This window comes from Bacillus rossius, chromosome 14, assembly GCF_032445375.1.
Source record: "Bacillus rossius redtenbacheri isolate Brsri chromosome 14, Brsri_v3, whole genome shotgun sequence".
Taxonomy (NCBI): domain Eukaryota; kingdom Metazoa; phylum Arthropoda; class Insecta; order Phasmatodea; family Bacillidae; genus Bacillus; species Bacillus rossius.
Window position 1 is genome coordinate 47,074,630 of NC_086341.1, and position 16,585 is coordinate 47,091,214.

At 39.2% G+C, this 16,585-nt stretch overlaps 1 protein-coding gene and 1 long non-coding RNA gene across 3 annotated transcripts in view; one reads left to right on the plus strand and one right to left on the minus strand.

Annotated features, from left to right (window-relative positions):
- The first annotated feature begins 7,221 nt into the window (after positions 1-7,221).
- Positions 7,222-16,585, plus strand: part of LOC134538875 (ADP-ribosylation factor GTPase-activating protein 2) — a 33,787-nt gene continuing 24,423 nt past the window's right edge. The window contains exons 1-3 of the mRNA XM_063380454.1: positions 7,222-7,315; positions 10,738-10,929; positions 13,183-13,314. Of these exons, the coding sequence (XP_063236524.1) occupies positions 7,241-7,315; positions 10,738-10,929; positions 13,183-13,314 (399 nt within the window). The 5' untranslated portion in view covers positions 7,222-7,240. The remainder of the gene's footprint in view (positions 7,316-10,737; positions 10,930-13,182; positions 13,315-16,585) is intronic.
- Positions 11,973-16,585, minus strand: part of LOC134538876 (uncharacterized) — a 47,975-nt gene continuing 43,362 nt past the window's right edge. For both annotated transcript variants that reach the window (XR_010076226.1, XR_010076227.1), the window contains exons 2-3: positions 13,671-13,922; positions 11,973-12,449 (exon numbers count right to left, since the gene is read on the minus strand). This is a non-coding gene — a long non-coding RNA (uncharacterized LOC134538876). The remainder of the gene's footprint in view (positions 12,450-13,670; positions 13,923-16,585) is intronic.

Below are 16,585 nucleotides of genomic sequence, written 5' to 3' on the forward strand. Positions count from 1 at the left end.
GTAAAAGGCATTGAAGTGTGTTTGGTGCGATAAGATGATGGTTCTATTTGCGAATAAATAAACACATTATTATGTGAACAGTAATTCAGAATGGCCGGAAATATTTGTGCGGTGTTTGGCTGTAAAAATTACAACGTTACTAACCGCTGAAAGTCTTTTTTCAGATTTCCAGCGGACCGAACGCATTAAGTGTTTCGCATTTCGCGCATTCACAATTTTAACCCCTTTGTTTTATATTTTTGTCTCTTATTATAAAGTAATTATTTATTATAATTCCTTACCATTCTTGTAACATGATTTGTTTGCAGCAGTTTCTTTCGGTTTAATTAAGGATTTTTATTTAAAATGCAGTCACATTTTCAGGTGAGAAATTAATTTCATACATACAATTTACTTCCGTTACTAAAACTAGTTGTTCTTGTTTCCTTAAAAATAAAACAGCTGGAAAACCAATTAGATACTACATAGGCCTACTACTTGTTCAGTTATTTTGATAGATTATATTTTGCACATAATTACATATCTATCTTTGACACATACCTTTAAATAAAGCCTGAGAACAGTTCTGTATGAATAATAGCATTAAATGTGTTTGAATTTCTAGTTTTGGTAAAAACAGCACTTATATTAATTGTGTAAACATGTTGCCTTTAATATGCACGTAAAATTGAATTACGCGGGGCTTTCTTCAGTCCACGCCGCTAGAATGCGCTGCAGTCTGATGTCTCGCGCTTCGCCAATGCTAATTGGCCGGAGTTTCCCATATTATCCTATTACAATATTTGGCCTCAGTAGGTTGTTAGTGCAACTTCCAGTTGTATCGCGAGAACTCGTAGTTAATGGTCATTCGGGAGCAGAAAAAATGAGGTAAGTCAGATATTTATATGTTTATTACAATATTTTCGTGACTTCTCTTTAAAGATCCAGAAGAATAGAGCTAACTATTAAAACTGTAGAATTTTATGTCAAAAAGTGTTATTGATTATCTTTGAAATTAATGCTTAATTTTTATTCTTTCTTTTGTTTACAAAAAAAAAGTAGCTCATCATTTGGACATTACAAAATGGGGCAAGTCTCCTCACTTTATTTGGGGCAATTCTCCGCACTCTTCCGATTGCGGACATTTGCCCCTTGTCTGCTCCATTTTTGCAAAACCTTTTTACTTTCATTTTTTTCTGACAGAGTTATATTTCTACTAACTTAAAGGTTTACTTATATACCCATCAAGTCTTTCACTTTAAAATTAATATCTACCTTCACATGTAACATTCGTGTACTGACTTTAGTTAGATACATACCTATTCTAAAGATTTGTTTTGTTCCAGGAACTATGTGAGGAAGAAAACTTACAAACCCATCACGGCAGAGCAATTCAAAGTCGCTTGTTCGTTAGTTCAAAGAGGGTTCTCGGTTCGTAGAGCTGCTAAAGAAGTTGGATTCGATGAAAAAACACTACGAAATCGACTGAAGGCAAATAAAGCAAGTGGGCAATTTGGGAGGAAGAAGACATTCACCAAGGAGCAGGAGGATGCTTTGGTTAAACATTGCATTCAACTTGACAAAAGGTACTTTGGTTTGACCCTTAAATCATTACGTTTTCTCCTGTATCAATATGCTGAGGAAAATGAAATTCCCCACCAATTTTCAACCGAGGCGAAATTAGCTGGTAGAGACTTCACTCGGGATTTCATGAAAAGGAACAACCTGTCACTACGAGTGCCACATAAGACAAGTGTGGCTAGAACTATGGGCTTTAATCGCGTCCAATTATTGATGTATTTTAATAATTTGGAGGCCACATTGACAAAATTTCAATTTGGTCCAAATCAAATTTACAACATGGACGAAACTGGGGTACAAACGGTGCCAAACTAAACTTCCAAAACATGTAGCACCAACTGGGAAAAGGGATGTTTCCAAAACAGTCGCAGCTGAACAAGGTCAGACTGTTACAGCTGTCTGCGCTATGAATGCCACTGGTCATTATGTACCTCCTTTTTTCATATATGCACGTAAAAGAATAAATCGTTTGCTAATCAAAGGAGGGCCTACTGGATGCGACATGGGTATAACGGACAAAGGATATATGACGACAGTCACATTTATCACATGGCTTGAGCACTTCAAAAAACATGCTAACCCAAGTGAGAACAATCCTATATTGCTGATATTGGATAACCATGTGTCTCACACAACTCTTGAGGCTGTGATTTACGCAAAAACAAACAATATTCACCTCCTGACTTTGCCACCACACAGCAGTCACAAGACACAACCACATGATCGTAATTTTTTTGGTCCCTTGAAAAAATATTACGATGCTGCTGTTGACACTTGGGATGTCAATCACCCAGGGGAAGTTTTCAACATATCCTGTGTTGCCGAAGCTTTCAAGATAGCTTTCGAGAAGGCAGGCACTATCGAAAATGCCGTACAAGGTTTTAGAGGTGCAGGAATTTACCCCTTGGATGTAAATAAATTCACAGATGATGACTTTCTTCCTGCTGAAATAACAAACCAGGAACTAGCAGATGAAGAAGAAGAAGAAGACTTACAGGACCCAGATAACAATAGATTGATTGCATTCAATCAACCTGATAAAATCTCGGAAGCTGCTCCTGATCCAACATCCTCTGCCTCCTTAGCACATTCATCAGGTGTCGCAAGCCAAGAAGAATTTGTTGCCCAACCTCCTGCTGTTATTGATAGCACTTCAGCCAAAGACGATGCTGAACAATGTCAGCATCAAGCCAAGAGCCCAGAAGAAATAATTCCTCTTCCGAAAATACTTATAAGAAGGAAACGGTCAAGAAAAGGGTTAAAATCTGTGTTGCTCACGTCAACTCCTCATAAAGAAAACATGGAAAAAGAATTGAATGCAAAGAAAAAAGAAGCAACTGAAAAGGAGAAACGTTTGATGTCAAGGAAGCAGGGTATACCTACAGCTCTTTCCTCCTGAAAAAAGGTATAAAAAAACAAAAAATAAAAAGACTGAGTTCTCAAGCACTTCAGAATCTGAAGGTGAAATGTCTCTTCATAACAGTGACACTGACCTTGATGTGAGGTCTCTGTTTTCTGGAAGTGAGGTTGATGAAGATGAAACAGAAAACTTTGAAGAGAATAAGAACAACTCTGGTTCGCTATCATCGAATGACTATGCTATAGTTAAAGTTCATGGAAAAACTAAGGACTCTTTCCTACTTTATGTGGCTAAAATCCTTTCTCAAAGCCACGGAGGATACGAATGTATGTTTTTCAAGCGGTATCCTAATACCTACAAATTCTCAGAAACTCCAGAAGAAGCGTTCGTTGACAAAAAAGATATCATCTTGAAACTGTCAAAACCAAATGAGAACCACAGTGCTAGATTTCATAAAATGTTAACTTTCCCAGACGATTTGACTGATTTGACTGTCTACTAGTCGAGAAATCAAAATATTCCTAGTCTTTAATTTGGAAGGTAGTTCCTCTTGCAAACATTGTTTTTATTTTTTTATGTTAAGTAAACTACACTTTTTGGCGTAGGAGATTTTCAATAAGTTTAAGTTCTTGTAATATTAGCCTATTTTTTCATCCATCACAATGTTATGTTCAGAGATGGTAGTTAGATATTTAAAAAATAAGCCTTCCACAGTTCCTATTCTTTCTAGTGACTTTTATAACTACTGAAATAAAGTTTTTATGATGAGTTTTAATAGAATTCCTATTTTTACCTCCCGTTTTCTACTATTGGGGCAAATCTCCGCAGTGCGGAACTTTGCCCCACAAAATGGGGCAAATCTCCGCACAATCATTTGTTCGAATAAAAATTAATATTTCCTAAAATAATAACTATATTTGGCTGGAATTGTTATACAATGGTTAGTTACATCCTAATATTTTAATTCTATACCAGAAACCTAATAAAAACATATAACTGCAGTCCACAAATATTTAAAACCAAAAATCGCGGACAATTGCCCCCACCTACCCTATGGGTACACTAGGGTGACCAAACGTCCCGTAAAAACGGGATTGTCCCGTTTTTTAACGATCGTACACGGGGTCCCGAAAAAGTCTCCCGGGACGCCTAAAAATCCCGTATTTACGTTGGGTTGATGATACACTTTTGTCGCGCCTCTCCTCAGGCCGTCTTCCCCCCTCCGCGACAGTTGAACATTCAATGGACGGATGAAAGGAACAAGATGGGAGTGAATACCCTTTCTGCAATCTTGCAGGTACTCTACAATTTAAAAATGGTTTTTACAACTTTATATTGGAAAATAAAGTGGTTTTAAAATTGGCTGGAACGAAAGAAAAATATCACCATAAGTAGTCACTGCAAAATTGTTGTTTTTATTTATTATACGCCTCACAATTTAATTAAAAATACATATTCATAGGTAATATGAAAAAGATTTATCGGTCACAAATTAGCATAAAAAAAGGGCATGTTTCAATGATTACGTCTCGATGGAGTTCATGATTTGGTGATCCTAGGGTACACCCAGTTTTGCAACCAGGTTCAAAACACCATCTCGGCATCGTTGTTGCAAATTCACAAAAACGCTAAATAAAGTTATTGGGAAACCTAAAATATAACGGCATAAAATAATAAAAATTACATTTAAAATAAAAGTGTATTTCCTACAATCAAATAACTTTCTTTTTTAATTTATGTCGTCATAGAAAATAAATTACTAATGCGTACTATAATATATATCAGTGTACTCAATCACACAAGCGCTAGTGAGTGTAGATTCTACAAATTCGTATTTTTTGTCTTTCTGCATTTTGATGGCTGATGGGTTGAACAAATTAGCCATAATATTATACAAGGAGACTTATTTATAAATTTTAGAACGTAATACTGAGAACATTTTTGGTAGATGTAGTCAGTGGCGTAGCCAGGATTTGTGTATGGGGGGTGTTAAGAAACATGCCCCCCCCACCCCCGTATTAAAGCGGGGGGTCCGGGGGTCCTCCCCCGGGAAAATTTTGATTTTAAGGTGTAAAATAGTGCTATTTTAGTAGTTTTCGGTACTTAAATTTAAATATTGTAATGGTAAAAATTTTATTAATTTTTAATATGAAATTTGTTTGAGTGATGAATAAGAAATTTAATTAAAGATTTAGGGCTAAGGGGGGGGTTTGAACCCCTAAAACCCCCTCCTGGCTACGCCCCTGGATGTAGTACTAAGTCCGATTCATATGTAAGCAAATCGAGACACGAAGAAATGTATTGTACATAACCTATTCGTGTTCACATGTAAGCAAATTATATGCGACTCCAGGGTACCTATAATTCTATTTATTTTTAATGTTCTCTTACATTATTATTTTCCTCCTCTTTCTGAAATCTCACAAACATTTGTCGTCCGCCGCGGTCTCGTGTTCGAGGTCGGGCGCAGGTCCTAGCGGGGTGGCTGGCTTTCTTAGAGATTTCTGTTCCGGGAGGGCGCCAGGCTAGCTCGGTGTCTAACCGTGTGATGGTCGTGGGTTCGTTGCCCCAGCGTGGTCCGCTAGAACCATCGGCGGTGATGGAATTTGTTTTCTGATTAGGTTGGGTTATTTAGGTTAATTTACATACACTGTTCTGTTTGTTCTACGGGTCGCACGTCGCGCACGGGAGGTGCGGGTGACGTTTTATTGTTCACGATTTACACTGGTTCATTACATTGGGCGCGAGGTCTACTCGGCGGTACATGACTGCAAATGAGGCATCGGAACACGTAGAAATTTTGATTACACTATTATTACAATTACACTTGACAAAACGGCACTCTTTGGTGCTTTTACGTACACGATTACACTGCACACGTTATCTGAGAGGGACACCTGCGTGCCTCTACGTGTGTTTACTTATTAAGTCCTCACGCCAGTCGCAGTCAAGGGAGAGCGTTCGATTACCATCGGCTAATCTCGTAATCGGTAACTTGCGACGCGCGGGCCCACCTGTGTGGACCGTGGCTCGCTACTAAATTAAAAACACGTTTAAGCTTGGATGTAGCCTGTGCCTGTGCACTGGGCGATTAACTAAAGTTCTGGGGTGGCGGGAGACGGCCCGTACTGTATACTGCACGGCCCCACGTAATGCTTTGTGTGGGGCGAGTTAAATTGACACGGCTGGGTTAGGCCCTACACCAGAAAAAGACCGGGCGCACACGGGGAGTATTTAAAAAAAGGTTTTGGTTGCGACTATAATTACCAGATGGACGTTCGGTGAAACAAAGAGATGCTGGCTCCCCGTGGGACGTGCGTCCGTCCCGGTCCGTGAGTCGCGCTGTACTCGCGTCCGGCCCTGGCGCGAGGGGAGGGGTGAGCTCCCTGTCGCGCCAGAGTTTCTAAAGTTCCGTTATTCGTAAAAATATATATAATTTACTAAATTTAAGTGGCTCTAAATTCACATAATAAAACTTAATGATTAACTTAATATATATATATATGTTTTAGAATTGACATTTAATAAGTTTGTCTAAAATAAGTTTGAATATTAGAGTCAAGCTGGAGACTGTCTGTTTCTTGGTAACTACTCCAGTGGCGAATGATAATGCTAATTTGGGGTGGTTTGCGTTACGTCACACGTTTCACTACTGAATTTAGGCTGAAGGCCGCAAGGGTTGCACTCACAGCTGTTTTAGTAGAAAACTACACGTGAGTGACCCGGGCACTCCTACGTCGCACTCTATTAATTAGGGGCTTTTGTTTGTTTTTGATTACTTTATTATTGTGTGGGGAATTTTGTAGGCACGGGGAGTGCGTTGCATTCGTAATTAAAATGGGTCCCTATTCTCTACCTTGGGCTGCGGTTCGCTCACTTGACTCAGGTGGGTCATGGCTAGGGGTGCTTTCCGTTAGCGGAGCCGAGTACTGGCGGGTGCAGGTCGGGCTTTGGGGTGGCCTTTCGGCCGTACGATGTCACATTTTGACTCGTACAGTTGCCGAGAAAAGATTGTGGTCCCACTCATATTAACATAATTTTAAAAATACCTTTAAAGTACTTTTAAATAAAAGTATAATGGTGGAAAATAATAAAGCCTTTTTCATTGCGCCAATTGTTTTTACATTGGCCAATTGTATTCCCAGTTTTATTGGTGAATAAATCTATAATTTCTGGGCCCACACATAATAATCTGTGTCTATTTTACTTACTCATTCTGCGTTAATAAGAGTTCGACTATATTTAAACATGTTGTTGCTGTCTTTTTCCATACATTTCCGTTCTTTTCTGTTTCCGGTCGTATTTGACAACAAGTCAAAAATGGCAGATCAATGTCCAAATAAAAATGACATACAATTGGTGTTTAAGAGGTTGCGTGCGATTACGCACAATAAGGTATGCCAAAAAAAACGTTTTTATACTTTAGTAACTGTTAAAGTTTAAAACTGTTAAAGTTCTGTTTTGGCATTTAATATTTGTCACATACTGTGACCAGCTGATGGTTCATGTTAATTACTGGTTAGCAATTCCAGTTTTTCTATTGTGTGTGGTATTGAATATATGTTCTGGTATTTAAATTTTAAAAATACTTCTTGCTAGGTTATAGGTTATTGTTATCTAATGGTATCAAGTTAACATATGCTGCAAGCAAGAGAAGTATAAACTTGGTTGGAGGATCAGGAACTCCCCCTATGTTGTATAGTGAGCTGATGTGCCTGATGACCACTGTGCAGATCCGCAGTGCTTACCATGCTACACGGTGCTGGTTTGTTGTGCCGATGAGGTTAGTCCCGTTAGCATATAAAAGGTAGCAATGTTATTGCTTGTATTAGTGACATAACTTGGTGCTTTATTTAGAGAAAGTTTTAATGTATATGCGTAACTGTCATGCCTATCAAAGGCAGGTAAATGTTCCTTATTACACATTCAATGATACTGATGGCATGATCCTGTGGTACATGATGCTTGCTGGTTTAAATATAGTACATCGAAACATCCTTGACATTACAAATACTTGTGATATAACAATGAGTTACGTTTGTAATTTGAGTTTTTGTTTGGACAGGATTTGTCGGCATGCTAAATTAAAATAGCAAGCATCATGTACTACATAATGTATACAGGATCATGTCATCACAATCAAGGGGTAAATATGATATGGAACAGTATGTGAAGTTAGGTTATCTACATTTTAAATACTGTAAAATCATATAATTCGTTAATTTAGTTAGGTTAGCAACATTAAAAATTTTGTAGTGAGTTGTTGGCTAGGTTAGGTCAACTACATTAGTAACTTAAAACATATTAAATATGTATTAAATACTTTTCCCTAATGTTGTGACCAGTCACAATCGTGCCCAGCTGGGATACCAACTGTCCCTTGCACATACATAAACACTCATAAAACATGTTATCTGATGTTGCTGGTGGTTAGGTGTTAAGTTGTGCCTGTAACTCTTGGTAGGGTCCTGCAATGTTGAGTGTAGCTAGTGCGAAACCTTTTCATTTGGGGCCTAATGTAGCATCGAGACACCGTGTAAACTCTGCCACTGCATTACATAATCCAAAGGGCGTAAACTGAAACGTGAATAGCTGTGTACTATTTAGAATTTCCTTTTCCAGGGATATCTGCAAGAATTCAGCTGATAGGTCCGTGGTGGTTACATACTTTATCCCTTGATACAGACTTGGAATTTTCTTAGTCTGCTGTGATCGTTCTCGATCGCGAACCGTAATCGTATGGTTTCCCTTGCATCTAAACAAAGTCGAACTGTCACATTCTTTTCACGTACATGGATCATAGGGTTAACATATGGGCCTGCCTCTCTCTTGACCACATTCCATTATAGCATTAATTTGGAATATGCTTCCGCTAAAAACAAATACTTTGTTGAAATGGGCTATGTCTTACAGGGGAAAATCTATGTGTCTGACCTGTATTAGTTTCTTGGTCTGGTCTGAAAATGTATTTGGGCAAAAGTATATAACTGTTACAATTGCTGTTTCTGACTATAGGATACTATGTCGACTTAATTCACGGAATTTTGTAATTCTTCTATTGTCATGATGAGTTCTTGTTGTGGGTTTTAGGCCCATTGCTTGTCTTGTAGTACTTAGACCTCTGATGATACCTACAAAATTTCACAACAGACTTCACCTATTAGCAGAGATGGTAGTCAGTACCTCAGGTTTATTGTGGTTATATATTGTCCACCCACCAAAGTTGAGTATGATGAACTACTGTGTTAGGAAGTCAGCTGCAAATATTCATTGTTAGCTAGGTCTTTTAATGCCGATGCAGTCTTCAGTTCATGTGATCCAGTTATATGTAGTATGACTTGTCTGTTAATTATTGGACTAGCCCTTGATTTAACTCCTGAATGTTTTATTCGTGGTACTGGCATTTCAGGAAATTGAATCTTACTTCTTTATAGATGTGCTGCCAATTCTTCACTTACACACGATTTTTCTGCGCCACTATCTAGTGAACAGATACTTTGAAGTCATTTACTTCTAGCGTTATTTCCGGGCACAGTTGTTTATTTATTCGCTTTTGTTTAGTAACACAGTGAATAAAAATGTTGGGCAGCTATACAATCATAGGTTGGCATCATGTATTGGTTGATGTACTGTCCCATCCCTGTTTGACCCAGGCGGATCGGTTTTGGGGGTGAGACGTCCCAACCCGTGTTTAAAACCCAGTCCAAATCGGAGGACTCATCGTGATGCGTAAAGACAGCATTATCTGATGGAGAGCAATTAGGTGCTCTTGCCGTGTGATATAGCTCTCATGCTGAGCGGTGTACGAGGTCGGTTGATGATTTAGAAATGTCGTTATTGCTGCCAGAGAGTGGGGCTCATGTGTAGTTTGGAAGGACTTCCTCTCTCGTTACAACTAGGGTTCAGTTGGTGCGGGAGACAGTACTTGCAGTGCTGCCTAGACGGCCTGTGTAGCCGGGTGGTAGATCTTCATGCAACGCATCATCTGAATCGTTGTCATCTGGTCTTCTCCATTACCTTGTACATTACCTTGTTTGTATCTTCAAACTCCAGAATTGTTGAAGGACAAATATCTGAAATGGGCATATTCTTTCACGGTAGGTGTTGTATCTCCCACCGATTGTATGCATGCTCCTTTAAGCTTGTCCTCAAACTAATCAGTTTTTCATCATTTGACTTGGGATAGTTTAGCATAATCTTCAAATTGTCTGCTTGAAAAAAAAAAAACAGGTCTACGAATATTGGCTGGTGGGAACCTGGTTTTTGCTGCGTATTCGTCACATGGTATAACTGGAATAGGGAAAATGGAATACAGCCTCTCATTCTATACAAATGTAAGCAGATGATTGGTCGAAAAATACTCTCAAACAGCGCGTGGCATGCGGCACAGGTATCGAAGGTCATGTGCAGTACAAATTGTTTCGTTATCGTGAATTTTTTAAAAATTAACTATAAAAATAGAGTTTAAAAGTTTAAAGATAAAAATTATTGCTTTATTTTTTTTTTTTTTTTCCACAAACGTTGAACATTACATGCGGAAAACATCTATCAATGCGAACATCATGAATGGGAAAAATTATCGTAGGGATATATGTAAGTGATCAAGGGAATAATGTTGTGAACTTTTAATACAGGAACGTCTTAAGGAAGATTTGCTGTATTTCTATTTAAGGTACAGAAATTTGAAGTCGGAATGCTGTGAAATATGGTGATCGAACGTGTATTTACAATAAATTGTTTGCAGTTGCGGGCAGTGGGTTGTTTGCAAATGTGTTGAGAGGAGTGGTTGTTGCTGGGCGGGGCCCGGGGACTCGCAGGTGTGCTTCGACTGCGACGCGAAGAACCCCACGTGGGCGAGCGTGACGTACGGGGTGTTCATCTGCATCGACTGCTCGGCCGTGCACCGCGGCCTGGGCGTGCACCTGTCCTTCGTGCGCTCCACGCAGCTCGACACCAACTGGACCTGGCTGCAGCTGCGGCAGATGCAGCTGGGCGGCAACGCCAACGCCGTGAGTCCGTCCGTCACGTGCTCATACCCCCCGGGCTTTGAATACATATGCTGTATAGAAGTCGCCAGCCCAGGTTAAAATTTCTGATACGGTTTTGAGGTAGTCTGTTAATTCACCGCCGCAATCGCCACCGTCTCTAGGGCATCGACTTGTGGTGGTCCCTGGCGGACGAGTGTCAAACTCGTCAAACACCCCTTCCCCACCCTCCCGCTGAACGACCTTGAGCTGCAGTGAATGTTGGGTGGGGGGGTGCGGGGGAATGACAGCGGGCAACAGTGCTGCGCTCTTAACGTGCAAATGACAACCCAAGACGATACGGGGCGTTACGGCAGCGCACTGCAGCGGTGAAGTTCCCAAGCTGCTCATCATACGCTCCTGAAAAACGTAGAGTAGATCCTATCCACTCGCGACTTCTATACAGTATATATATTCAAAGCCCCTAGCCACACATCCATGACCCAATAAGATTGACCAGCGGATCGAACTAATTAATCTTTTGACTAACTTCTAATTCAGTTTCGTGCTTACGGCGTGTTCAAATGCATGACGACTCTTTAGGTTAGCTACAAATATCTATGGCTGAGTTAAAGTTATAACATTCGTCAAAACAAAGTCTAGAAGTTAGTAACAACTAGCTAATGCCCCACATGCGTTTCTATGCCTTTTTTTATTTTTTTTTTGTAATTTTTTTGATGTAGGTACACATACGCAAAGTATCTCTATCTCTTTATATATGCCCCTCTATATAAATCTCTCAATATATTTCTATTCATATCTCTCCATATCACATGTTTCTATCTATATTTTAGTCCATCTCCCTATCTATATTTCTTTACAGCTTTGTATCTTTCTCTCTCTCTCTCTCTCTCTCTCTCTCTCTCTCTCTCTCTCTCTCTCTCTCTCTCTATATATATATATATATATATATATATATATATATATATATATATATATATATAGACACACACACACCGAAGATGAACACTTTCATTTATATTTATTTTTTTATAAATCAGTAGTTTTATTTTTAACCTATCACGGGAGTTACATAGGTGTATAAAAACACGTCAGTATTCAAATGCAAATTTGCGTCAAAATTTCAAAGCAATTGGTGAAGAACTTTTGGAGATTTAAAAATTTGAAGGAACGAACATTGACACTTTTCTTTATATAGATATTCAAACAATTATCATGACACTTGACTACGAGCTATACGTTACTTGTTTCATTGCGGTACAGTTCTGGATGCTCCTCCAATTTTCACTGCTGAATGGCCCTCGTAGGTCGCCTAACAAAAGTCCTGGCATTGATCTCTGGTTATGTAGACTCACAATGTCAGCTACCAATGTTTAACGACCAGGTCAGTGCGTCGGTGCCTGGCACGAAGACCCACAGTGTCGACTCGTGATGGGCAATGGCAGGTCTGCGCGTCGATGCCTGGTGCACAAACTCTTGATGTTTGCTGATGTCATAAGCCTGGATGACTCGCAATGTTCTAGGAAAACCTTGTAGCACCATGTCTGAAAAACAGTTCAGTTCAATATTCACAATGTTGATACACGTGATGAAGTACGAGACTGATTATAATACAAGTATTTCTTAAATATAATTTTATCTTCTATTGTTTTAACTTCGTTTATCAGTCTTTATTGCACTATTTCTTCTTGAAGTGTATTCCTTATAATCAACGATTTATTGTCAGAGGTGGCTTGTTACAGTCTATTCATGACAAAGACTACCAGATTTTATTAGCATTTATTTCATTTCTAAATCCAATGCATATCAGTTATTCTTATTACTCCTAGCACAACTTTGTCATGAAGGTTTAGTAGGCTGCTTAAAATAGTCATGTGACTATTGGTACAAACAAACATTTATCAATTAAACTATGATTTATACAAATGAATAAACATAATGATTATAAGTGTTCTTATAATGTTTTTAGTAACTTTCACACCTTAAACAAGTTTGCTGTTTTAAAAGTTTTGTGCAGTTAGTAAACATTGAAATTACTTAAGCTTTTATAAAACAAAAACAGTGCCTTAAACTTGTGCGTAAGAAAACATAATGAAAGGCTTGTACTAGAACTAAAACAAGTCGGAAATAGATGGACTGAAATGGAACTATTGTGGTCGCAAGAGCAGTAAATATTACTGTATAAGTATGTACTAAAGAATTTGTTACATTATTCCTGTTGGCTGTAGTGAAAGGCAGTTTCGGACAGTGGTGTAGGGAATGATTGTTTGATTTCAGCTGACGTTCTTCCGCCAGCACAACTGCGCGACCACAGACGCTCAGCAGAAGTACAACTCCAGAGCGGCCCAGCTCTACCGAGAGAAGCTGCATCACTTGGCCATACAAGCCATGAGGTTACATGGCACCAAGGTACTGCACGGCTGTATTTCCTCTTCAGTTAACAAACACACAGGGATCAAGGTTTACGATAATGGAACTTAAGGGGAAGTGATTAACGGTTGCACAGGTTACATAGACATGTAATTCCCTTAAACAAAATCATGAGAACAGTTATTACCGTTAAGGTCTAGCTGAATTGAAAATTTGGCACTCACCTTGGTAGGTGTAGAAAGCTAGCCCGCATATTTCAAAAAAAATTTTTGAAGAATGCTTTTCTTAATTTCATGTCTAAAAGAATTTTCACTTAACTTCAATATCTCAATTATAATATAAAATGGTTAAACGTGTTCCTAAATGCTGCGGCGAGATGCTGAAGATTGTCTCACCTTACAAACTTAAGCTGTGGTGATCTTGCACCGGGCAGCCGGGAATGCTGACTCGCTCTTCTCTTGTTCACCTCCACGTGGCGTCGTGTGGGCGCTCCGCTTGTTGCCGCTGGAGCACTCGCCCAGTGTGTGACCTCCTCGCTGTTGATCCCTGCGTAGTGGTGCAGCCAGCGACTTCCTGGCCAGAGAACTTGAACCCGCAGCCCACGTAGTGTTTGTGACCACCTTGCGGCCAACTACTGGTCTCTGCAGCTGTTATTAAACCACCCAAAAACCCCAAGATGTATGTTTTTTTATGTTACTAAGGACATTTCAGGAAATAACCTTTATTCTACCTAATTGGTAGGCGCTGTTTATTTCACTAAGTTATTTCCAGAGTCCCGTGGAAAATAATCCTTCCCGGTCCCGTCCCAATTCCAGCAGTAAAAAAATTATCTACTACCCAAAAATTTCCTGGACAGAAAAAATATATTTCCACACAGCCCTAAAGATGCCTTAAATATAACCTAAATATCTAGGCAGCCTGTGCTGATTCAGCGATCCAAACAAGAACTCCCTTCCACTGGTAAGCTTCTGGAACGGGGATTCGCTAAATCGCTCTGCGAGTTGGTACTCGCCGACGGAGGGCTCGAACCCGTGACCACACATGATCCTCTCACTACGCCTCTCTTCCCTGGTGTGACTTGTAGAGTAGCTTTGGGCTGGTAATCGAAGAATCCTGAAGTCACCGACAACTGACGACAGATGAGAGACTGCTTGCTTGCCTCGGTCGCCTGGGAGTAACGGTCATTAAGCCCTATAAGCTTCTGAAACATCCCAGGAATCAACTACTTTCACTCACCCCTGGTCAGATTCTCTTGTGTAATAGGGCGGTTTGAATAGATTCAGTGACACGTCTGGTTGCTCGCTTCGGACGGGTATGCCCTGTTACAGTCTCTTTGTACTTAATAATTTATTTTCTGGGTGAGCTGAGGACTTCAAGAGGAATGTCATCATCATCATCATCATCATCATCATCAGCTGCTTCCAGCCTGTGGCCGGGTCAGCAACGTAAAATGTCTCTTATCTTCCTCTGTCCCTCCACCGTTCCTCATCCTTCACTTTATTACAGTCTTCTCTCTCCTGCATGTCTTTAACTGTCTGCTCTTCCCACCTCTTCCTTGGACTTCTTTGGGGTCTTCTTCCTGTGTGCTTCAGCTCCATCATCTTGCTAGGCAGCCTCTCTTTTCCCATTCTCTGCTCATGGCCATACCGATGATCCCATTCCAGACGTGCACTCCTGCTCTTACTCGTACTATCTCATTCCTGATGCCATCTTGCCTCGTAACTGCCAACGCACTCCTCAAACACTTCATTCCTATTGCTCTGATCTCCCCAGCATCTCTTTTGTCTACAGTCCATAAGTGACTGTGGGCACAAAGTAGGTTTTGTACAACACTCTTCTGCATTTTGATGGCACCTCCCTCTTCCAAAGCAGGTCGCTCTTTAAGAGGAATGTGTCTGTCTTATATTTAAGTACATGGAGTTCTACTGCTTGCTTGTTTATGAATTTCATTTTGGTTTGAGGGGTTGGATTTATTTATTTATTTATTACGTTTTGTTGTCTGTGGCAGTTGGACTTGAGTACTCCGTCAGAGTATGACCTGCCACCGAAGTGCGCGGGCAGTGGCTCTGCGGTGAGCACTTGTGTGTTGTCGGTTTGGTAACACTGTGTTGCGCTGAGCTTCAGCCAATTGACACATGCGTGATCAGAACTATTAATGTTCTCCAATTCAATAACACTAAAAGTAAGTGAAATGAGCTAACCAATTATGATGTTTATAACTCAGTTTTTAAAATGTTTTTTATGGCTTTAATGCTGTGTTTTTTTTTTAATTCAAAGAATTATGTAGATAACCATTAACAAACTTACACCGATAACTGTTAATTCCTTCTGTCTGTTGTCCCCTTAACTGGAGCAACAACCGACAACCTCGGCACCCTCCCAGGACTGTCTTCCGCGCGTGCCGTGTAGCGGACATCAAAACAACCAAATCATTTAAATTTACTTTACCGCCCCCATAACAGGGTGCTGACCAAACTATCAAATTTAGCAGAGTCCAAAAAAAAAAAATTGAGGTAGTGGCTGTGAAAACTAGCATGTAAACAAAAGGATTAAACTTTCACAATAAATTTGTGACATAAATTACATTATGTAAGCTGTATATTATACCATTTTTAAAATGGTGCATGAGTTGTAAATTGCTTCACTGAAAAAAAAAAATACAAAATTAGGCTTTCTGTAAAAAAAAGAAAATTAGCTTAAACACTACTGACTCTGCACCAAAACAAATATCTTATATTAAAGACCCTAAATAGCTTCATGGGTAATTACATTACAGTGAAACCTCATTAATATAAACCCTGTTAATATGAAACTCTCAAAGTGTATTACATAGGAGTTACAGGACTTAGTAATTTGTTTAATTCAAAAGTTTGGTTATTGTGGACTACAAAGTTGTTTTTTGTTGCAACGGTAAACAATTGCTTATAGTAAATGATGGTTTACACAAATATCCCAGAAAAATATAAAGTAACAAATAATACTTTTGCCTTTGCTTTGATTCAGTGTAGGTTGGGGAAAGAAAATTATAAATTGCATATTCTCCTAAAATTTTGGTATGTCTTTTTGTGGGTCTTTTTAAACCCATTCTTTATTCTTTTGTTTTAAATCGTTAAATCCTTTTAAAAGTACAAAATATTTTTTCGCACCATGGGTGTAGCAATCCTAAAATTATATTTTACAATCCTTAAAAAAAACAGTTCTTTTGGTGCTGTATATAATTGTGTGCAAGTTTACTTGGAGCGTATTCTATTTCTTTTGGCGTACTAAATGAGAAAATATTATAAACTTTGATTTAGAAATTATGTAAAAA